At 40.0% G+C, this 25419-nt stretch overlaps 1 protein-coding gene across 11 annotated transcripts in view; it reads right to left on the bottom strand.

Moving 5' to 3' along the window:
* Nucleotides 1–25419, bottom strand: part of NAV2 (neuron navigator 2) — a 332145-nt gene that overhangs the window by 72202 nt on the left and 234524 nt on the right. For all 11 annotated transcript variants that reach the window (XM_003206105.4, XM_010710730.3, XM_010710731.2 and 8 more), the window contains 5 exons: nt 23944–25039; nt 21549–21661; nt 18134–18242; nt 16040–16429; nt 4608–4730 (listed from right to left, as the gene is read on the bottom strand). In XM_003206105.4, coding sequence (XP_003206153.1) covers nt 4608–4730; nt 16040–16429; nt 18134–18242; nt 21549–21661; nt 23944–25039 — 1831 coding nt within the window. The remainder of the gene's footprint in view (nt 1–4607; nt 4731–16039; nt 16430–18133; nt 18243–21548; nt 21662–23943; nt 25040–25419) is intronic.

Consider the following 25419-nt stretch of genomic DNA (forward strand, 5'->3'; position numbering starts at 1 on the left):
TCTTCCTGGTACACTAGTAATGGCTTGGCAGCATATTTGCTGGCTGAGATCTCCTGACATCTCTGTAGACGGAATACAAGAATCCTCTCTATTGACAGAAAGGAGATTCTCCCTCCATGAATCTCTTCATATGAACCATCAGATGAAGCTCCCTGTAAAGGCTATTTGCTGTGGAACTCCACAAACACTTATGTCAACTCTCCTAAGGGAGTATGGCAGGATCAGGAGATGCTGTGGGGGAAGATGATGGGAATTCCACTGCCATCACAATGCAAGAATATCTATTTCTACATATTTTTACCAGAGTTATGCTTGTCTGAAGTTTAAAATATAATCCACTCATGCTGTAACATTCTAGGACAAAGGCTTTCCAGTCTGAGTGGCTAGTCCAGACACACGTTCTCTGTTTTTCCTCTTATGCATCATGCTACTGATGCTAGAGCAGCAAAACTAAAGTAATGGTGAGATGGGCAGTAAGGGGATAATACTGCTAATGGATATTCTCTGAACAGAGGACTTAACCCCTCGTCTGCAAAGCCAGGAATTGAAGACATCTTCATTTAGCTTTAACTGCATTGCCTCAATTAAGGGGACAAACTGAAAACACATACTTAATAATAAAGATGCCTTGCCCTAGCAAAAAACTGCATGACAAATCACAGAATCACAGAATGGCCAGGGTTGGAAGGGACCTCAAGGATCATGAATCTCCAACCTCCCAGCCACAAGCAGGGCCACCAACCTCCCCATTTAATACTAGACCAGGCTGCCCAGGGCCCCATTCAATCTGGCCTTGAACACCTCCAGGGATGGGCCATCCACAATCTATCAAAGAGCACCTTAACAAAACTGTACGTTGTTACATCTTCATATTTTACCATTGCCTACAATAAAGACAATTTGATGCAGCTTCTTACATGACACCTACCAGCACAGTGCCTGTAGTTTACTGCTTTCAGTGGAATTTGATGCCTTCCAAAACCAGTGACATCTCCTCCGTTTCCACTTTTCTCCACGTTTCAGAACAGAACAATATTGTCCCCAGCTTGATGACATGCCTTAGCTTGCTTTTCAACTCTCCTGAAGTGTAATCCCAGTTGCCAAGGTGGTTCAACTATCTCCTTCCTGCCCTGAGCACTAACCCCTCTTTTAAACAATCTTGTATTTTTAATAGGATTCAAAATATTAATAGTGAATTTAAACATACTGAGCTCTAGAATTTTCCCTCCATGAAAACGCGAAGCCTTGGCTATTTCCTGAGTCAGGAGTTACATAAATATCCGTAACCTGTTTTTACACAAAGTAAAATCACAACAAAGTGTTACTCTTTAGATATTAGGAAAGCCTGATTCTTACCTTTTGTAGAAATTGCTTTAAATGATTGCATACGTCAAATGTTGCATTCAGTAACATTTCTAATCATAGTGTGGTAGGACTATTTGTGCTCTGCATGGAATGCCCTCCGTCTATCTGCTCTGTTCCTGTTTTGCTCTCAGTTTTTCTTTCCCATTCACCTTCTCCATTCTCACCTGGATTATCCAAGAATCTTGACACAAGCAGGAAATGCTGCTGACCACCAGGAGCTGGTTTCAGCCACAAGTTAAGTTGGCAATTAAACTGATTTTGTTCTCGTTTGAACTGCAGAATCTTCAGTGCGACAACACTGTTATTAAGGACACTGTGAGATAGAAATACTCTGGAATTGGCAGTTCAATCCTATCCACGTTCAACAGCTGACCCGTGTTTCACCTACAGTCCACACATGTTGGAGCTGTTCAAAGTGCAAAGACTATGTAATGTGATATCTCCTCACAACCAGAAGGGGCTTTTGAAAGGACAAGCTGGGAAGACCTTTTTTTCCCTTATCCTCCTATGCAAAGGTTCAAATTCACAGAGCCTCAAATTGAACTGCAGAACTGAAACAATCCATGCAAATCACACTTGGAAGTTGTTATTTAGAGACTCCATCGCCGAGACTTAAAAAAAAAATAAAAAAAAAATCATACTGACTTTTCCTTAATTACAGCATTAAAGTTACTCTTGACAAGCTCATATCCATTAATAGAGCCTCCTGACCTATTCACCAAAATGTGATAAGTCAGCACAGGTCTCAATTACCTTATCTAATTAAGAAGTTATATAAGAAAGTAATTACAGAAAGATTTACTCAAAACTAAGTGTCAAATTTCTTCCCTCTTATCTGTGTGCACTCATAAATGCAAGTTGCATATATGAACTTCAAGACAGAATTAGATCTCAGATCAAGCAACCGTGCCTGGCAACATGAAGTAAACTTCAGCTGCCAGATGGTACACACCACATCCATATACATACGAGACAAAACCATAGGTGGCTAATTTACAGCCTTAAAAAAAGATAAAAAAAAAAAATAAATCACAAGCTAAATAAAAAGGCATCCTTAATGCCTTTTTTTTCATTAAAAATACCTTTGTTCCATGCAAACACAAATTGTCTCAAAGTGAATAAATAAGCTCAGCTGTGTTGTGCAATGATTCCATTAACCTTGCAATCAAGCGTTAAATTAAATTGCCTCATTTAGATTTCCCTGCTGCAGGGGAAAATATACCTTCTAAGGTCTGTGCTTTACATTACCAGAGCCAACGAGCAAGAGCTTTGCCACTAGACTTCTACAATTAATAACATAAAAAACTAAACAAACAGGCAACCTGCAAAAGTTCCTCTGATAACTTCTTAATCATTAACCGTACACTTAAAGGTTCATAGCCTTTCACACCCATTCTCCATGCAGTCAATCAACATCTGCTTTGAACGAGCTACGTTTCATCTTCATGTTTCTATGGACGCTGGTAAAGCAACTCCAAACCCCTGCTTCCCTCTCCACAGAATCAAGAAAGCAATGCGCTACCACACCAGTTTTATTAAAGCCCTTTTCCTTAGGCCAGTTTTCACCCTGTAAAACTGCAGATAAAACCAAGATATTCTTTTTCTGTTGCTTACATTGCACATTATGGTCACCCAGCAACCAAAAGGGAGCCGTTTTTAAATTGCTGAGCTATTGTGAGGAGATGCTCATCTTCTACGTAAGATGAATAAGCCTGCATTCCAAAATGAAAAGACTAAGTCAAAGCAACACATACTACCATCACCAAATCTTGCACTAGGCTAATTCCTCCGTGATTCCCTGTTGCAGCTAACTTGCCTGCCACACACAGTCCTCACTGTGTGTAAGCCCCCATCCCCAGTATGAGCTGAATGAATTATTTTTAATGTGGAGATAGCTGACATTAACTAGGGATTGCATTTCAGTGTGTCACAATCCCATTTGAAGTGGAAAACATTTAAGCACAAAAACAACAGCTCTTGTAGAACATATGTAATTGGTCCTTGTGTGGTGGCATCTTCAGGAAAGGAGATGATTAAATAAAATGTGAGAACAGTTTATATACCAAGAAAAAGTGCTGCAAGCACAGGAACTATCAGGCAGGGGAGGAAAGACTACCTCTTCAGAAGGATCACTATTAAACAATAACACAGTTTACATTAGATCAATCCTGTATTGTAAACATACAGCTTTGGTTAATGTGGCAAAGCCACAGCATGATACTTGGTTGTCTTCAGTTATAGCACTAGGTGGCAATACCTTCACCCACAGGCAGCCAGGAGTAGTGCTCTTGGCTGGATATGGGTTTTAGGTTGTAAATTTCAGAAACAGATACGAGCTCCTGAGAAATCTAGGCATACTTTCCAACTGGCAAGTGTATGTTAACTTAATAATCGAAACTGAGCTGAGATTCTCTGAGAGGTTTTCATTCTTTTATTGAAAGCCAAAACAGATACAGCATGGCTTTCCTTGAAAGCAAGGCAAGCTTCCCCATCATCATTTGTCCCTGGTATTATGCTTTACTGCATACATCTCTATCAAGAAAGTACCAGCTGTGTCAAACTCAGTCAACTACAGTTACACCCCAGAAAGACAGATAACAAAAAAAAACAAAGCTCATGGTTTGAAAATTGGTTCAAATCTGTAACTCAAAATCTTAGGGTCAGATCATGGAAGGAAAAGGATACAGTTCACTTACTGCATCAACAGTAACACTCATCAGGTTTTGTGTTTGGAAGAGAAAGTAGCAATTACAGGCCAATCCATTAAAAGCGGAAGTATTTAACCCATTTATCTCAACTCTAACAGAATACAGGGCTCATTTCTGTCCATCTACCTGCTTCCTTTATGGATCCCAATACTGTTAACTACGGATCTTTAACCTCCGTCCTAATTCTTGATCTTTGGCCTTGACCATTCACACGGAGTCACTGGACTTGAAAGAATGATTGGAAATGAAAAGAGAATTAGGCCTTTTTTCTTTCAAAAGCTATTAAAATGAAGTTTCACATTTTCTTGTGTTACATCACGCAGACAGAAACACAGGTGAGAATACAAGCAAGAAATCAGAAGACAAAGTTGGTATTCATCCTGAGCCTTCCATGAATGCATAACCTAACATACTGAGCAGAAGTCACAGCCACATATTCAGTACCTGAATTCCCAAAGCTGTTGAACATTCCAGTATGCATTAGATGGACTAAACTCACAGTTATATCCCAGCATTTGCTGGGTGAGAGCTTACCTGTCAGCATCTCCAAGTCCCAGGGACGTGTTGCGCTGCATGGTCTCCCGCACTGCAGCCATGCCATCAGGGAGCCGGTTTAGCCTTCGCGTGTAGAGGCCCAAGCCACCATCTGTCATATACCTTTGAAACAACAAAACATCACTTGTAGTAAACCCATCACATGTTCAGATATTAATACACTGCATTAACCTTTAATGTGTTTCCATGCTCTTGAGTTGAGAATATTTCCCAAAACACCAAGCAAGGAAAAGTGACGATACTGGAGACCTTTTGCCCCTCTCTCATCATTCTCTTCTCCATCTTGCAACCTCTCACATTGATAAGAACTGGATTTCAGCATAACTGTGACCTACTCTGGGAGCCTGCTTCAGCAGGAAGATTAGACTAGATGATCTCCAGAGGTCCCTTCCAACCCTCATGATTCTGTCAGACAAAGGAATACTACTTAACTTTCATTATTGCTGTCTCGATGGAAGTCATTCAATAGTCGAGAATGATACAATCACTTATCCCCTCCTACCACAACAAGCACAATTTATCCCATCCTGAACTATGTTGTGTGGACATCACAGTGGAATTCTCAACCCTTTCACAATTTAACTGCAAAAATCACAGTGAATTCACCTTAGATCTTTTCAGTGGTGCATGAACAATTAATAACCCAAGATTTACAGCAAGAACTCAGAGATGCAACGTGAAATAAAAGCTTTTTTCCAATCCTGTTTTGGCTCCTGTATTGTTTCCTGTCCGTAACTATGACTTAGAGACATTTGCCTTTTAAAAGTGCTATGATTTTTAGGTATTAGGAAGTGCCAGGTATGGATATGATACTTCACCAATTGCTAAGATAACACGTTTCTTACTTTCTTGGGAGTGAAAAGACAGCAGCTCGCTGAATTATATTCTGATACACTGGACATCTTCTTCTTTGTTAAAAAGACACATAGCTTTTTCCCTTACAGCAAGACAGCCTCATTCACAGGAAGAAAAGAAAGACATTCCTAGCTTCAGCTAGTAATGGCTCTACTGGGGAGAGGGAGAGTGGAAAAGCAGTTTGCATGAGTTGTTCCTCTGCGTTTTTTCCACTCCTTTCCTCATAGATGTTGCTGCAACAGATGTAGTTTACCAAAGTCAAATTCAATTACTGTATTTAGAAAACTGGGACAGTAAAAAGTCGACAAAGCTCATACAGTCTGCTGTTTAGCATTTGAGTTAGATTTATGAATCTCTACAGTGCCTGCCCTGGAACAACGGAGGAGTCCCTCTGGGGAGTTTAACAAAGAGATTGCTAAGCTGGTAAAGCCAGACCCCAGACTATTCCCTGTTCAGCAAATCTGTGGGGACGAGGTTCTCAGAGCTCACAAACGACTGTAAAAAGAGGGGAGCAGCTCCGTTGCAGCGAGTGTGGAATTTGCCTCAGGTCTTTGCATTCTAACATTTGCTTGACATAGTTGATAAATACTTTATCGTGGAAAAACTTTTTTTCCCCTTAACCTATTAAAATAAAAGGGAAAGAAAAGTGAAGCTTAAGACCACATTGTTATACAAAGACATAAACAGCATTTTGCAAAAACAGCCAATGTACACACGTTAATTGGTTTATTGCAGATACTTGCCTGCACATGAAACCTGCTCCTGCGTGAACACCCACTGCACACGTACTGCAAAGAGCAGCTCTCAGCTTTACTGTCAGGCTTCACCTTCCCCTGACATAAGTAGACCTTTGATAAAAGACTGCAATGGATTGTTCTCCGTGGTTATAACCCAGAATCAGTTCAATGAAACATGTTACTCTCAGGAGTTAGTCATGCTGAAATCAATGGAAAGCTACTAATAACAACAGATTTCACACTCCGCGGAGAAGCTCAGCAAGCTGACAGATCAGAATAACTGTAGTGGCATCAAACTGGAAAATAGCAGATTTATTCAACATCTTTGACATGAGGTTTCACAAACCAAGACACCTTAAAAGAGCACGGACAGGCAATGCCTTTTACCCACTGTACCGACGAGTTCCTTACACGTCAGGACAACACAAGATGCACACAGTTTTGTATTTTGAAACAGGTTTGTGTAATCACGGATTGAAAGCTTTATATCTTATTTTTATTACATGCAACGTTCTCCACCCAGGAATGCTTAATTTCAGAAAGATTTCAGAAGGAATAATGCTTGAAGTCCTGCATGAAACATGAAGGTCAAAGAACACGGGGAGGTACCGCCTTGTGGCAGAAAAACATGCACTGACATTAAAGCAATTTTAAAATAAAGTAAGTTTTCTACTGCTCACAGGTCATGCAGGAGAAGAGAGTAAAAAAGCTACTGGTGCCAAAAACCTCCAGCCATTGCTTTCTTCTCCTTCTTCCCCATCCCTCCAAACCTCTTGGCTCTCAGAGGTCATCTTCCCTTTATGAATACACTGTTATTATCACTGTTCATTTTTGCCTTATGACAAGGGAGAATATAATTAAGTAATATGTTTCTGAAGACAATCTTACAAAGTTTTCCTCAGAGAAGAATAAAACTAGGAAATACACCTTATGTGTATAATTCTAACAGTTCTCAATGATATCTGAATCATCATACATCTCTATACTAACCTCTAAACCAAACTCACATATTCCGACTAAAGACAAAAAAGAAACTTTAATCCCCATCTTTAATCCCCTTCTTTCTTCCACCTGCAGAAGCAGCAGCACTAGGGTTGTGTGAGAATAAATCTCTGACAAAATCACTGGGAGTGTACCTAAATTTCCAATTTCATGTGCCTGTCAACTCCTTTAACAACTCCGTAAGTGTTCTCCTGAGTACAAGCATTTTCCTTGAAACAGCTTTGCCTCCTGCACAATGATCCACTGCAGTCAAACAATTGTATCAGGGCAATTATCAATTAGGTTTAATTTCTTTGTCTTTTCTTATTAAAAGTATGACAAATACCTACTTATTAAAAGCATGACAAATGCCTTGCAAATCATAGCAACTCTGCAAGCAGTTCAGTGTAAAAACAAGCATTTCAAAATACTTTCTTCCTACTCCCAAAGAAAGAAAAGTGGGAAAAAGTACAGTATCTGGACTCAGTGACTTTCTAAATCAGATTAATAGCTCAGATCTTCTAGAGATGGTACCAACAGGCAGTGGAGATGACTGTCCATACTAGAGTAGCATATACTCAAATTTGATGAATGAACACTAAATGAGACAAAGATGACATTGGTTACATGGATTTTCTAGTCTTTCAGAAATGAATACTCATTACTCATCTCTATAGTTTTACTTTCATCTTCAGGGAAATAAACTTAACCATAACTCTTTCTTTCACTGGGAAAAGACTCAGGTTAAACAAGAGCAGTATTATGCACTTCCAGCACAACTGGAGTTTACATCACACTTTCTAGGTGACACTTCAAGAAAATGGCTTCCTGCCCTGTATTACAAGTATAAAATAATTTGCTTTGGAGTTCCCTGGACAATCTGGATCTGTAAACTTCTCTTTTCATTAGCCAAATACATCCTTTCTCTGCCTCTGAAATTTTGAATGCTGTTCTAAGTCCTTCCAAGAGCAATATTGTTAGATTATTTCCAATGCCAAAGTGATTTATTTCCCACTCCTGAAAGGTATTTACAGGGAACAAGAACGGGTTACAAAGGGATCAGTAAAATTCAGTGGTCTTAGTCACCTGATTTCTGCTCACACCCTGTACTTGCTCAGGTATATCTAGACAGCCAACAGCACACTCACTTTCATAGTCTTTTCATGGTCTGAAAACTTGTACCACTTTGTATATATTTATTTCACTCTTTAACATATGAATATGAACTTCCCAATTTTGCAAATAGATTGCCATGGGACAAGCACTCTTTACTTTAGTATTAATACTGAAGCCATTTTTCCCCCCTCCCAAGCCCTTCCATTCATTGTTCTTTACTGGCACTCTCCACTAAATGCCCATCATGATCTGTTCTTTGTCTTTCTAGCCAAAGGGTTGAACATATAGCCTGTCTGTAAGTCTGGTTTTGGAACCCTGTGAATTTCAAAAGTCATTCAGCAATGGGATCAGGTCCTTAGCTTTCAGCTTGGTGCACCTGATACAATGCTCGTGTATCTAACATTAAATCCAAACGTCATCTTTCAGGTTCACAGAAGCATAAACCTAGTGCTCATTTAACTTAAAATTTCACTTCACATTTAAGGTAGTGTGTAAGTTATAAGCTGATAGACTTTTATGAATAATCATTAAATATTTACAGTTGAAAAACTAATGAATAAATTATGAGTTGCTTTGAGGATGTTCAAATCCAAACACAGACTAAAACCAGAAAAAAAACCTATAAATGACTTGCAGTTTCAAAAGTCATCATCTCATCATCACTGCTGAGAATAAGGAGACTTTCACTCCAGTATCAGGCAAAAGAGAAATGAGATTACACAAAATGTAGTAAGTATATTTTAGTTTCACAGCTTGTCTAGTTAAATCTCCCAACTGTAAAGCACATGAATTGGTAGACTAAGATTATATTCATACAAATATTTTATATTGAATTAAGTATAATATAGACATTCTATTTACTATATTTTATATTCCCCTTTGTTGTCTCAGTTTCTTCCCCTTCTATATGAGCTCTGTATGAGAACAAAGCACAGGTTGAAGTTTTATTTATTTCTCTTCATCTATCCTGGACTTGAATGGTCCTTCAGAAATCAATGGGACACTTCTTGAAGGAAAACTCTTGTTATGGCCATGATAAATTTCAAATGCCAATATTAATTATTAACAGTCTCGAAAGCAGGCTTAAAGGCATCCAGGTGATTAAAGCATGTTTAAGAAGATAGCAAGACCTGAGAAAACTCACCGGAAGACATTAGGACAGATCACCCCAAACTTCACAGAGTAATCTGGGCAGTGAACTCTGACGACTTTACTAAGACTACACAAGGTTTCATTTAAGCCTTAGGACTTCAGTGAAAGAACTTTTGCCCTCATAATGGCTAATCAAAGCCTAATTATTTTATGACTCAATCTTGCCTACTGTTGTTTCCCACATTTTTCCTAAAACATGTTTAAGTCTGAGCAGAACTAGTTCAGCCAATGAAATTCAATGGGCCCACGACAGTGGAACATTTTCAGCCGTACAAAGGAAAGAAAACCAGCCATTAGAGTGTTTGTGAGGAGTCAGGGGTCCAGGGGTTTCAATTCCCAGATGATTTGCAAAATTTACCCAATGAACCACGAACCATCTGGGAGAGCAGATCAAAGACTACAACTCTGCACTTCTGCATGGCTGCCCTTGCCCAGCTGAGTGTCCCCTCTTGGAGCCACATCTTGAAAACCAAGAGTGTTATAGTTGCACAACATGAGGGCCTAATCCTGTCAAAATAAGGTAGAGAACATTGGAAAACTCCCAAGAGGTCAGTTTTTTCAGGTGTGCAACTAGTAGTCCTGAGCCCAATGAAATATGGAAACTCATTAAGAGTTGGGACAATGATCACACCTAGCAAGTGCAGGCTGCCAGCACGGAGCAAGCCGAAGTTACACCAGAATCTGGCAGTAGTTGAATGGGGTTTTGCATATGACAGATTTGATTTAAAAGCCTAAATCCTTCTCAGGATCTACTTCAATGAAAACCATAGAAATGAGTGATAGAATAAGTGATCCATTCCCCACCACTCTCTTTAATTTTGTTAGGGAAAGGAACTACTTGCGGCCAAAGGAAAATAACGAGAGCGTGCTGCTGCTTGCCAGGCCCAGAAAACTGGGGAGTGCAGAGAAGGTTCCTCAGGGCCTCCCAGCGCTTTCTGCTCCCTCCCACCCGCATGAGTGCATCTCCCTCTGCTGGCTAGCCCCACAGCTGAACTGGATTTAGTCACAGAATCACAAAATGTCCCGAGTTGGAAGGGACCCACAAGGATTACTGAGTCCAGTTCCTGGCCCCGCACAAGACCTCCCAAAAACCCAAACCCTACATCCGAGAGTGCTGTCCAAACATCCCTGAGCTCCGGCCGGACAGTGTGTATGAGGAAACAGCAAATACCACACACCACAAATGGTGGGTTGGTCCTACAGACAAGTATTATTTATGGCTCAGTGTGTCCCAAGCATTGTACAGCTACTGTGTGGCAGCGAGGACTGAAAAGAGACTATGTGACCACTGCCAGTTATTCTCACTCCTCTTACTATGAACACTGTCTCTTGCTTCCTGACTGTGCTACTAAATTGTCCGAGGCTTGCTGATGGCTTTTTAATGGCGTGCTGGATAACATGCTCCATTCCAGATGATCTCTAAGGTTGTGAATTACGGGCCCATGATGTCTACCTATGTCAAATCCGAAAATGCGAGAGAAGTGCTATGAGAACACATTATCCTAGGTTTTCTTAATGATAAATGATTAAACACTGCTTTGTTGACAGTTTTACTCAAACTGACATGAGAACTATTCCTGAAATGAGGGCAGTACTTAAGAATATTTTAAAACTATCAGTAACATTACAACATCGGTAACACTGAAAATGCTTATATAACATTCTAGCCATGCCTGCTCTAAAAATCTCTTGCTACAGTTCTTAGGATGCCATTTACACAAGTTTCAGTGTTTCCTTTTTATTTTCTTAGCACCAGGACATTTACAACTTTAAAACCCAGATCTTCTGACCCAATTTCATCACAGCTTACTAAGAAGTCAGAAATAAAGATTCCCTAGTACTGTTTCATAAAATTCAGAATGTTAAGCTTGCTAGGCTGACTTCCTTATTAGTTGTGCTGCTGTTCTGCAGTGTCAAAAGGTGCAAAATGTAGGAGCCAGTTCTAGCAAGAGAGAAGGCAGTTCAAATAAACAGTCTTCTCAGAGGGAGAAGGAAGACACAATTAGCTCCCTCATGATTCTCGGTCACGTTTAAGTGTTATAGCCATACAAGGACTGCAGCGATGATATCTTAGCAATGAAATCACACCATTCCAAGTACTGCAGGCAGTAAAACAACTAACACAGGTAATCTCTGCAGCAAAGGGTCAGAAAAAACTACAGCTAGCACTCAGTCAGTGTACTGGCATACGGATTCTTGCTTACACCACAATTAGCTCAGCCTCTTGACTGCCATCCAGCCACACATAATGACCTGCAGCAGCAACCATTTCTGCTGCAGATGGTTTAGAAGGAAATGGTTTCTTTTAACTACTGCTACCAAGAGCAAATATAGTTAGCAACAAAAGGTATAACTCTTCTCTTTTTCTTAAACCTCAAACCCAAGCAAAGTTCTGTCGTGCAACATCTGAAATATATGTATCACTGCCTGATAAATAGTACTAAATCCAGCAACCGGGACACAAGAACACTGTAAATATCCATTGTACTACTGATCATTCACTAAAATGAATGCTCCTCTTTGGCTCTTCACATTGAATTCCTAATTGTTTCCTAATGGATATAATGGATACACCTATTAAAATTCAGCCTCTGCATTTTACAGAGCTGTTTCAGTGCTGGTTCTGGCCCACGTCACTCCAAGGCAGACATGGCTCTGGGCCAAAAAGATGACTTCTAGCTCATCTTTTGTGACGGGCAGTCTGATTCCCCACCTGACTGGGGCCTGATCTCCTTTGTGATTTCCTTCCTCTGTGTTCTGAATTCACTTGCTCTAAATGCTTGTAGAAAGATCCACGTAGAGCATAAAGGCTTGAATAAACAAGAATGAGAATCCCATGAGCATCACACACACAAACACATTAACTACTTGTGAAAACAGGAGTCTTGGATGGGAATGGATCAGTTCCACAGCAGCAAACAAATGGGGATATTAATGAAATGGAAAGAAGGGCTAAGGACTGCTCCTGTCCACGCTGCCTCCAAGTGCAGGTTCTTGGGCTTGGGCTGTCAAACCAGCACACCTACATTTTGCTGCAACAGATGTTTCCGCAACAAGGAACACTGGTTGAATGGTGTTTGCTGATCACAGACCATTTCCTGAGCAAATCTGTAACTGGGAATAATCAATACAGCCAAGCTGTTAATTCTGCATAGCAGTCTGCAATTAAGGTAACGAAAGCAATGTCAGAGGATTAGTTAAACTAAAAGAAAATAACGTTAAGCAAGAGCTCTGTTGTTCCACTCCAAGGAGAGATAAAAACAAGATGAACTCTACATCTCATTAGAGAGAACACAGGAGAAAAAAAATAGGCAGAACGTAGAAACACGTATGTGAGCAGCTAAAGGCTGAAGTGGACAAAACCCTCCATACAAACCCCCCAGAAGGACTGAGTTTGCCTCCCTACCTGGAAGGAGTGCATAACTCTGAGGTGGGTAGGTGCAACAGCCCTGTGCCCCCTGCTGTCCCCTTCTGAGCAGGCTGCAAGCCCAGACCATTGTGTTGGAGGACCAAACACCTGGAACCAGGACACCATGCACCAACCCCAGTCCGGGTGCTTTGCTGCTCTGTTGATGTATTAGCTTCCAAAAGAAGATTGCTTCTTACCTTCGATCCACCACCGGAAGACCTTCTTAGTTTTAACTGGTATTTTCTGCCTGTTTGGAAAAGGTACTCTTTCTAACCTTTGAAATCAATACTAACGATGTATGCCAGAGCTCTGCCTGAGCAGACTTATTAAAAGAGGCCAAATGAAACTTCCCATGACCCAGTACATTTCAGAGAAAGCATCAGGATCATAGGGCTCAAATAGTTTACCTTGGCTATTGGATTTATTTTGGCTGTAACAAATATTTTGGCTTCCTTCCCTATCAGTTTGCCAATGAAAACACAGATCCGAGGTTTTCAGACTACAGCACTGGAGCAATACTGAAAATGACAAAGTGAAACATACATCAGCTAATAAAGAGCTATTCATTATATAAATGCCCTCTTGTGCTGTTTTCTGCAAACAGTAACTCAGCTTCTGAAAATACTGGACACATTCACCCTAGCACTGATCTCAGAGATTCATTCCGCAGCAAGCAGCAATGATGCTTTCTTTACAAGCAACTTTCTGATTTCTAAGCAGCTTATTATTCCTCTCTCACAGAGACATACTGCAACCCAATTTTTTATAAGTGAGAATAAAATGAAGATAACTCATGAAACTACCAAAACATCTGTTTATACTGCAGATGGTCATTTGGCATGAAGAGGTGTCAGTGAGATTCACCAAGGGTAACACCGTCATCTTTTTGACAGAAAGTTTACCTCTCCCAATTGATTTGGGGATTACATCCGATGCTGTTATTGCAACTCAATACTGCAACACTCCCTTCTCAAGGAATCTGCACGTCATTACTCTCCACAGACAATTTAACCCCAATTGTGAGGTTGCTTTCAGGAACGCTCCTTTCAGATGTCCACTGGTACAGCAATAAGAAGCTCTGCAAAATGCCCGAGCTTCAAACCCCAGTGATAATCTGAAAATGAAGCTAAGTCATTCTGACTGTGGATTGACCTATAATATAGATTCTGCTCTTGGAACTTATTCAACAGTATCAATAACAATCTATAAACTTACACTATTTAGCAACGCAAGCTTTTGTAGCTAAAGGCAACAGGTGTGGAGAAGGAAAAGGTATTTATATACAACTATTGTCCTAAATTGAGATCTCATTTATCAATTTCTGGACGGTTATATAAGTAAAAGCTGGAAAATTACTGCCCCTCTTCAAAAACTAGAGAGAAATAAGAGTCAAGTACTTATTCATATCATTTTTCTCTCAGTTAAAGATGCTCCAACAGTTAAGGCAAGGGATGAGCTGTTGTAGAGCTGTTCTGCTAAATGTTGTATTTGCCAGCCTGGGATTTAGCTCACTGCTTTGATACACTACTTCAGTGACAGAGGTACCACCGACAGAAACATGTTATTACCTAGAATCTAAGAGCACAGTTTTGTATTTTCAGACTATGGTGACTTCCCCTTTATACTCTATGGGATGACCAGGTAGTCAAAGAAAAGGAAATGATATTCAGAGATGAACGAAGACACAGATTTCTCTGGAAATGGTATTCATAAACTGAACTGCTTTCTCATTATTCCCTTTCCCTCTACCTGGAATCTGATCTTTGTACACTGACTGACATTGAATCTGCAAAGACTGGGGCTCTTCTAAGATATGAAAAGCAAATGCATGAGATGACAGTTCTGCCTGGGACACTTCTCAATTCATCCTTGGTGTTTTACAGAAACTGGTGGTACTACTCAGAACTCATATTCCTTATTTTAAGACAAAAATTATTTAAGACAAACATAAGTTTGAATAAAAGTCACAGGCCACAAGAAAGGCAATAACTGTTACTACAATAAACAGAATGTAGGTGTAGGCTGCTTCATTTTATGAAAACAAGTCATTTTGGTAGTACAGTGCATGATGAACATATTAACAGCTAGTGGGGTTTTACCTGAAATAGGATTTTATACATTCTTTGCACTGGCTTCTTCAACATATCTATATGCCTCTTCAACAAAGAGTTAAAGATGAAGTCTGATTTTTCAGAAAGGACAGTTTGAAAACATCCGAAGATTCAAAACGGACAGAATGAATGGAGGTTTCTAGACCACTTGCTGATTAAATCAGTGACAGTGAAGCACCTGACTTCCAGCTCTGTATTTCGATGAGATGCTACATCTTCCAAACAGGGTAATGCTACAACTAACGTCACTTAATTAAAAAAAAAATCAGAGAAAAGCAAAGGATGCAAGGTGGCCAGGCAGGGCAGAAGTTAAGAAGAAAAAGCAAATCAGCCAGCTGCACCTCATAGATCAGCTTTAACACTAGTCTAACACTGATGTATTTGAGCTAAGAAACAACAGCTAACCTTCCTACAATTAACTAAACACCAACCTTGGAGCAAAGAATCACAGTCATAGAGATTGGAAGGGACCTCTGGAGATCATCCAGTTCGACTGCCAATACTTTCATTTTTTAACCAGTCACAATGAAGGTAAAATGTTGACGTAAAATCTTGATAATGATTTTCTATCAGTTCACACTTCTGTACATGAACCTCTTTTTTTGATTTGATTTACATGTACAGCTATTTTGACATACGCAGCAATGTGTAATCTCATTTTCTTTCCATGAATGTTCTCCTTAAACCTTCAGGCAGCTACAGAGTTCAGTTAAGATATAAAAAAATGCTTCACTCTCCCCATCTTGTGGGCATAAATGAGCACTGCAGCATGTGGTTGGCTTGGCACAACGACCCTGATTCAGCAGAACGTTTAAATCATACACACCCATACTTACCTACAGGAATAATTCTTTTCAACACACACATAAACTTAAATTTCACTGAGTAAATTAACTGTGGTAATGAGCTGTCCCTCCAAATGCTTACCAATAGCATCACTGCAGTTCTATTTATTCATTCATTTTCCAATAGTCACAGGGCATACAGTCACAATGCAAAAATGCACAACCTGAAGATAATGTATTTAACAGCAAAAGAAAAGGCACTTACCCACTGGTGATATCGTCAGTCCTGATATTCTTGCCCAGCACATCTCCATCACTCATGTAGCCGGTGGCATCCATGGTGATGCCTTCCAAATCTATTTCATCACTTCCTTTGTCTGAGATGTCCACATGGCAGACACTGCTACCACGGGATGCTAGCTGTCTCCGCAAAGGTGCTGAATACATGTAACGTCCTGATTCTGTGTTGATGAAGCGGCTGGCGTTCCCTCTGGGAGGATAGCCGTTCCCCATGGATGGAGCATCACCTGCCTGCAGGCGGGGGCTGGACTGCCCCAGTCTCCATGACAAAGGGGTTGGTCGTCCTGTCAAGCTGAGAATGCTGCGACCGCTTATCTCGGTGGTCACATTGGTGTCAAACGTCGTTTCCAAGGTGCTGTTTAAAAATAAAATTAAAAAGTATGGGATCGAATACGGACTGCTCTGTAGATCATGAGACTTCAGGTGATGTTGTGTACAGATGGCAAGATCTACGCTCAGAACATTTACCAAGTCACAAATGAGTAAAGCATTAACAGAATTCAATTGCTACAAAGCTTTGAGAGTTAGGCCCATCCCTCCAGCACCACTCTTAAACACTGATAGTTTTGCACTCAGGCCACCTGCTGTTCAAAATAGATGGTAGAAGACTTAAACAGGAATTTTTAATGGATTATCCACAGTATCCAAGTGTAATTTTTTCCACCTTCAATCACATATAACTCTATTATGCCACATTTTGCCACTCTAAGCAAGGGAGTATGATATTAAGCAAAGGAAAGGAACAACAAATGAAAAACTATCTTTTGATACATTTTCTTTTACTGCCAGCATTTCCGAAAGACTCAGGAGATGAGAGCCATACCTACACTAAAGAAAGGATTAAATGAGGAAGTAAGAAAAGCAGTATTTTCCAAAATATCTTTTATATATTGATGAACTGAATATATTTTTCAAAATATTGACAATATTTACACCGAGCTCTGGTTGTGAACATATTTCAGGTCACAGCCTACAAATATTGTTTTTTACAAGCATCAGCTATATTAAGTCATATTTTGCATGTCTGAGAGTGTGAATGTGTTGCATCCCTTCCAAGGATAATGCCAGTATGGCCTGAATGCCTTTTTCCAGATCCATAGCTGCAACTTCTCTTACCTACAAGAATCCTTCTTTTCCTGCTCAGCTAACATAGCATAACTTTTCTTTTAAATTATTACTGCGGATGTTTTTAAAGATAGCAGCACTGTACTAGTTCCAGTACAGCATTGAGCATACACTGCAACAACCTAAGAATCCTATCGTTACAGTAATTAAACCATAATAAGCTGTCACATTAATTGAACTCTGAAAAGTGCTTACATGCGCTGGTAGTTTATCTTTGCAAGTTCTGGCTCAGTTTAGATACAAAGCCAAAGCACAAGGCATGCATGCAATTAACTCATGCAGGGCTGGAGTCTGTAAGCACTGTACAGGACCCCTCACCTCATTAGGGGCCAACAGTTCACTATCCCAAGTCTCCTGCTCAGCACTGAACAGATCTGAGTCACAGAATGTTCAAACATAATAAGAGCATATTCTAAATATCGCTGGAGATTTCTAAACGCTGCTAAAAAATATAGTAAAATTGTATATATGGATGACTAATACTGTCAGAAAAAAATTGTTTGTCCAAAGACTGGCCAAGAATTCAAGTTATGCACTCTTTCAAGTGGGTCAGGCACAGTTCACCTGCTTGTTTAAACAAAATATTACACACTGGGGGAGAGGGGCGTAATGCACTGAAGTTGTTTAAGGGGTAAGATGAAGAAACATTTCAAATGATAACCCATGTTCAAACATCACCTAATGCCTTCAGCCAGCGCTGCTTATTCTCCAACTTTGCTTCTATATACAAACTGCTACCATCAGTTGCTCATCATAAAACTCCATAAACACTGAACAGAAACCAAGATCTGTGCTTTATAGGTAAAATAAAAGAACGGTATCTTCACCTGTCAGGCTTAATCATTTTCCAAAGATGCAACTCAGCTAGATCTAAGAGATGCAAAGTAAGACCAGAGTGCTTTACATCTTCTCACAAATAAAGTTATGTCATTACCTGTGAGTGACCTGGGTTCCCCGCAAACTGGACATTGTTTCCTCCAAGTTCTGTCGAAGATCAGCAATGTTTTTCACAGTTCGTAATCGCCGAGTTTCTGGATCCTCTCCTAGAGGGGAAACAAGCCATTGGAAAGGACAAGGCAGGAAACAGCACCAAATTGAGCTGTTACCTTTGCCTGAATCCATCTCAGAGACGTTTCTCTAATATTTAATACTCCAAACTGATTACAGTGCAGATTCCATTCACCCACAGCAGGCGTGTGCCACTGACAGAGAGAATCAGCTCTGAATTGTTAACTTTATTGCACAGGCTTCCTTTGCACCACACGGTTCTGTATTGTCATTTCCCCACATGACCCAATTTAAATCCCAGTTAACTTTCAACATCATTGGAAAGCGTACTCCATCAATACCATCATTTGCATCCCATATATTGATACAATTAACATCAAGCCAATTTTCATAGTACTATATTTTCACAAGAACTTCTGCTTCCCTTTTCAAACAGATCTCATTATACAGCAACAGCTCACCAGTGACCTAAATGCTGTTGACTGGGTGCTCTAGGCTGAGTTATGTTTTAGGTAAAATAGACAAAGGTTTTGCTTATCCACATTGCCAGAGTTATCCTTGCTTAAATGGGCTACACAACACAAAGCTGGGGATTAACTTTTACTTTCCTTGGTATTTATGTAGAAACGAAATTCTTCAAATACTCTGCTTTAAACAGATTTTTACCCTGTCCTTTAACTCCACACTAAGAGTTTAAATCCCTCTAGTGTCTCAGTATAAGTTATTTACTTGCCCTCAGCTGCCAATTAAGAAATGCCTTGGTTGCTAGTTCAGGTGAGTTTTATATAATTAAATCTTCTAATAGGTTGAGGAGAAGTGACTACTGACTTCCAGTAGTGCTATCAGATTTTTGTAAGCTCCACACTGAAGCAGAACATCTCCAAAAAGCCATCACAGAACTTGCTGGGCACAGAAGGGAATGATATCATTCTAAAGGGTTTATAGATCATGACTACAGAAATTACTACTGCAGATTTAAAACTTCACACTTCGTATTAACCTTTTCTGCACAAGTCATGAATTCTTAAGCTGTGAGGATACTGGTCATCCATACAACAGCTGGTTATATGGCCATCTATATATTATACAAATCAGAAGCAACAAGGAGCAGACTGAATAGCCTTTTACTTCATCATTGGCACTTCCCACGTGTTTTAAACTTTATATTTCTGAAGGATGCCAGATTGGTGGCAAAGACAGACCAAGTGACAGACTCTTACTTGCAAAGCAGCAGCAGCACAAAGCACTTAACAAAAGAGCTGGAGCCCTGACTACAAGGAACTATCTAGGGAGGGGAAAATAGATTTTTATGCTCATATCATCATTAGCCCTTCTGAAATAAACAGTGATGACTCAGTTAGCGTCCATGTTAGCAATGTTTTATAGGTTCCTAGTCCCTAGGAAATAACCTAACAATAAATTTCACTTAGGCCCAAGATCAAATAATTATGATCAGGCTGAACTGGAAATAGCCATCTAACATGAGTGATTCCTTTAGCCACTGGGTCCCTGGGACAGAAAACAAATTATTGCAGTAAAGAACATAAAATATTTATAGGCCTTCAGTCTAACAAAGGTCAGAGTGCTCTTTTACAGATCATTTCTCTCAAAGAGATGAAGGCAAACAGTAAGTAACTTCGTAACTGAACATACACGAGATTTATTGCAAGTAAATTAATTTCTATTGCTATCACTAATCTAAATTGATTCAATTTTTTTTAACTTAAATGATGTTCAGTTACTTACAATGAAGAGAGACATCGGATAGAGTCACTAAAAATTACTGAATCACTTGGCTCTTTGTGAGCAGGCGATATCATTATATCACTCAGCTTCCTGTTTTCCCTACCTGCACTCTTTTGTTTCATATACAGTTTATACCAAAGCTCCAATAGCTGCTATGGAGGAAAAGAAGAAATCTGTTACTTATTTCTTCTAATTTATTTGGATCGAGGGATCACTTTGCTTTGCTTTTTCATTTTCCCTTAAGACTCCTTTATTGACTGCTGCTGTCTGTGGAGTTTGGCTACACACAGCTGGGTTTTGCATCTCGATTCATTGAGGCTGTCGTGTCATCCTGCATTCTTGGATCCCAACAAATATTCTACTTGAATAATAGTTCTTGTTTATATAACCTCTGTCATAGAAGACTAAGGACCTTCTGTGATCTGTAAGTTCTTCCCAGTTGACAGGATGTCATCTAGCCCAGCAACAACAATTAGGAGGTAATGCTGAAAAAGCCTATGAAGCTGGACATCCTGTGTTTCATACTTTGAACTGACTCAATCATTCAAGTATGAACCCAAAAATTTTATCAAGAATGGTATTTCTTGTGCCATTTGACTTTTTATTTTTTAACCAACCTATGTATAAAACACATTTTTACACAATTATGCACTTCTGCAGTCCTTTTCCTTACCAATGATGCTGCGTGGCTTTGCCAACAGCATGTGTGTAGGCAAATGTGGCATTGAGAGAAAATATAATGCAAAATGAAATCAATGCAGGTGTGAAACTTACAGCTGTATGACCCTCCCAGCAGGATAATCAGTCTCAAAACTCACATTAATGTGGAGGAGACCAAAAGTAACTCAATAAAAAAACCCAGGATATTCTATGACTAATGAGATATACTGTAATAGTATCCAAGAAACAAAATCACAGGCATTGCTAAAATCATAATGGAAGGAGGAGACTTGACAGTGGCTTAAATGTACATTTTAGACCCTAAATAGAATATGGTTATTAGAAACTGCTTAGTTACCATAGGCAAGCTAAAAAATGATTGCTAATGATCAAGTACTCCCTCCAGTAGCAAGAATCCAGGAAAAAAGTACAAATGACTTTCAAACTTCACTTGTTAGTATTCTCATGAGTTTCACATCATCAGCTCCAGTTTGTGCATGCTAAACTGAAACTGGATTTTGGTCTCTTCTTGGTGAAAAAAACCACACTTCTCTTCTGCAAGCAAAGAAGCACGCAAGTAAAGAAAATTAGTTTTCTTTACATATATATATATATGGGAATACTTAGGATCTTCACTACAGATTAGCCCTGAAAGGTGTTGCACATATCCCATAAGACAATATGCACCCAGAACACCTAATGGTTTCAGGAAATGCAGGGGACACAGCACTGCGTACAACTTGAGCATCTATTACTCGTGTTATTGACATCCAGCTTCCATTGCTAACAATTAAAACATACCATTACTAATAGGAAATAAAATATTAGAAATTAAAGCAAATTAAATTTTCTCTACAGCAGAGCTCCTGACTTCAAACTTGCTTTAGTCCATTCTCATTTAATTGCAACACAGTAAGTCATCCTGCAAGACATACCTGAGAGGTCTTCGAGACCAGGCTGTCCAGTTTTGACATAGAGAGTAGAATCCATGCTGACCCCTCCTGTGCTGGCCTCAGCTGTTACATTTCCTTCATTCTCTGTCTGTGATCTGTAAGACAAAGCGAAATAGAGATGTGCAGACAGCCTCCATTAAAATTAGCTCACGTAGAACAACTAGACAATTGCACCTGCCATCAGCCCCTCCAGAATAGACCAGCAGACTGATTTTACATAATTCATTAGTCCCATTTTGAACTATGTCCTAGAAATGGAAGCAAGCACTCAGCTGTAAAAAATAAAAATTCATGGTCAAACATAGGCTTCTTAGCTCTTCAAATGGAGTCCTAAGAAACTTGGATTTCCAGTTCATTTCAATTATCAATACCATCAATCATCTGTTGTGATTAATCTGATCTTCTCTAATAGTTTGCTTTACATAAATATAAAGCAGGTAGTGTGTGATGGCATCTTACACTCCTGCTGATTTTTCTTCAGTAACTAGCAATGACACTCATTTTTATTTTAAAATAAATGACTGGATAACACCAATTTGCTATCTGACATGATGGCTGCCATCTAAAAGGGACGAGGTGAGAACATACTGTCAGATGTCAGTAGCGTATCTTGGATTACTTCGTTTTACTGCCTGTGCTGTGTTTTGCTCTAAGAGCCACATCAACAAGCAGCTGGAAGTTCTCCTGTCAAAACAAGTGCTGTACAAGAGCAAAAGCATAGCAAGCAATTACTAATGTAGTGTTCTTAATTTCACTTGGCCTTATATGAAACCTAGAACAACTTCTACAGAGATTATATCCACAACGTGTTAACAGTGATACTTTAGGCTCATTCCCCTCCCCTACTGTTTGTGTCTGAGCTGCAGATCCACATTAAGGAATCTGTTATAGCTGTGAATAACAAGATGAGAAAGTTAGATATCATTATGGATTTAAACAGTGCAAGCTACTATAGCAATTTTCACCTCTAAATAAATTTCAGAAAATTGGCATTAGTAGATCCCACCATACGTCAAAGATGTGACAGTAATGGTAATGCATGTAGATGAAAGTGAGAACAAGAGAAATACAGAACATGTAACATAAATATAAGTATTAAGATGTTGCTTTTCCAACTTTCTCATTTTCACATGACTACATACCAGAATGACATCTGGCACCTTATTCCATAGACACAGAGATAACACTCGGGCTCAGAAGAGTCAAGGGTCACTCTTCTCCTCCTGCCTGCCTACATAGGTCTGAGCAATTCTTTTGCATCTCTCTCCTTCATTTTGCTTTTATTTAAAAATTTGATTTTGCTTGCGAAAAAAAAAACCAAAACAAAAACACAAAAACAACACGACCAACCATTCCTACATTACACCTGCCAAGAGATCAAGGGCAAAAAACCATACAGTTCAACTGCAAAATTACAGAAGAAAGTGATAAAAGTAGACAAAATGGTGTGAATAACATCTACAAGCAGCACAAGCAGCAACTAAACATGGCCGGAAAAGACACACTGTGAGGGTAGGAGAGATATGACAGAGGTCTATAAAAGCACTGTCATGGTTTAACAGCAAAATAACCGTCAGGTAGATCGAGCTGCCAAAATTGAGGTGGCTCAAATAGACCTGGACTGGCAAGCACGAGCAGCAAAAAGATAACAAAGGCAGAACAACTGCTTGAAAAAACTAAGGAGCATGAAAGAAAACCGTGATGTGGCTGTCAAAGCCAGAAACTTTGCCATCAGACTCAGGAATTTCTTCTGTCATTGTCAGGTTTGGCACCACATCCTCAGAAAGATTCTATAGTCATTTCCTTCTCATTACTCTTCCCTATGTTTCCTCTACTGCCACTGTCACACACAAGATGCTGGCCTGGAGGTTAGCTCCCCCCACAGATGGATAATCTTATGAATATCTAGTTCTGGGTTAATGCAGGCACAGAAGAGCAGCCTTGCCTATGCTAATCGACTTCTATTTTTTAATTTGTTTTAATTCGTCACCACCATTAGCCACACTTACGAGCTACAATGTGTAAAATAAACCTAATCCACATGGTCCAAGGGCAGCAGTTGGAGCAGTTGGTGTTAGCATTCGGATATGAAGTATTATAAGTGTCAGGTACAACTATCCAAACTCCTATTATCACAATTTCTTAGACACTGGAGAATCATAGGACATCCCAAGTTGGAAGGTACTCATAAAGATCACTGAGTCCACCTCCAACTTTGGTCTGACTGCCTTCCACAACAGTTTCTGGGTAAATATACGACTGTATTATTCCACGCAGCATCCGTATTGTCACCTCACTACCCCAATAAAGTGTCTCCAATGAATCCTCCTACACAGAGGCCATCTTCCAAAGGGATGATCCCAGCAGTAAGCCATACCTGTACATGAACGGAGCTACTGTGGCCGTGTTCGGGTGGCTGTATTGCTGCTGGGGCTGAGGTAGCTGAACACTGACGGTGTTGCTTCCCGTGCTGTGTGTGGTGGTCGGCCCGCTGACAGACTGGCTGCTGTTGCTGCTGTTGAGGCCTCCGATGCCTTTTCCTTCGGAAGAGGCTAAGCTTGAAGAGGAACTGGAATTCCTGCTGTCTAGCTGAGACTTCTGATGCGAGAGTCCTGAGCCAGGTTTCCCACTGCGGCTCCTCTCACTTTCTTTTGTAGAAACTGGGGCACTTGAGGATTTCCCTGCGGTGTTTTTCATTCCTGGTTTTGGTATTCCACTGTGCAAAGGGGCCGAGGCCTCCTTCTTGGCACTGTTCAGCTTTCCTCCTTTTGGAATAAAGCTTGCGATCTTTGAGGACTTTTTTGGCATCTCTGTTGTTGTTAGCACTGTCTGTTCTTCTTTTGGTTCCTCTTTCACATCCAGCTTTTCGGTGATAGATGTTCTTTTTCCCGTGTCTTTACTTTTATCCTTTTCTTTCTCCTTCTGTTTCTCTTTCTCCTTCTCATTACCCTTGGGAGAACTTTTCTTATTAGTCAGTGCCCGGCTAAAAGTCCTTTGTGCGATTCCCTTGAGTGCAATTTTGGGGCTACTGGACATCGATCCTGGATTGCTCACATTCTGATTTGTGGCATCGATTTCTTCGCTCTCCTCAAAGCTGGGAAGTGTCTCTAGCTTTTCACAGCTGCTGTCACGAGACGTAGAACACTCAAGCGTTGTCCCCCCTGCTTTGGAGCCTCCTTTGCTATTGAAGAGTTTCAACTTTTCCAGCATGGATTTTTGGCCATTGGGAGTTGTTTTGACGACTTCTGAGGGTGGTTTTGGAGGCTCTGGTACGGGCTGCTTTACGGATAGCATGGAAGACGTCGCTGTGTGCTTAGCACTGAGGGACTTGCTGCGCCAAGGCTTAATAGCAGAGCTGGGCTGAGGGATGGCCGAGGAGTTATTGCAACTAGTAGTACCGCTGCAGCTTTGAACTGAGGATGATACATTTTCATTCATTCCTGTGGGCTGGAAGGCTGTACTGTCTGCAGGCTCTGGAAAAAAGTTAAATTAAAATTTTTAAAAAGAGACACAAAACACAGTGGTATCTGATATTATAGCTGGTTTGAGATTCTTTTTGTAATGAAACAGTAGGAGCTTTGCAGTAGTAACACTGAAAAGGCAGACACACATCACTGCTTTAAACATCAGTATCATTCAATGAAAACAAAAGCCAGTTTTCCTATTCAGCAGCACAGCAACAAGCTCCCACTATGTAATTTATATTTAGTTCCTCCTGAAAGAAAAAAAAATAGCTCAAACCAAAATGTGCTTTGCAACATGTTCTTCTTTATTAGATTCATACTTCTTCATTAGCACAACCATAGCGCTGTTTTCTAATCAAGGGTTCTCTCAGCTTTTTGGCAAAATTTTT

Source organism: Meleagris gallopavo, chromosome 5, assembly GCF_000146605.3.
Source record: "Meleagris gallopavo isolate NT-WF06-2002-E0010 breed Aviagen turkey brand Nicholas breeding stock chromosome 5, Turkey_5.1, whole genome shotgun sequence".
Taxonomy (NCBI): domain Eukaryota; kingdom Metazoa; phylum Chordata; class Aves; order Galliformes; family Phasianidae; genus Meleagris; species Meleagris gallopavo.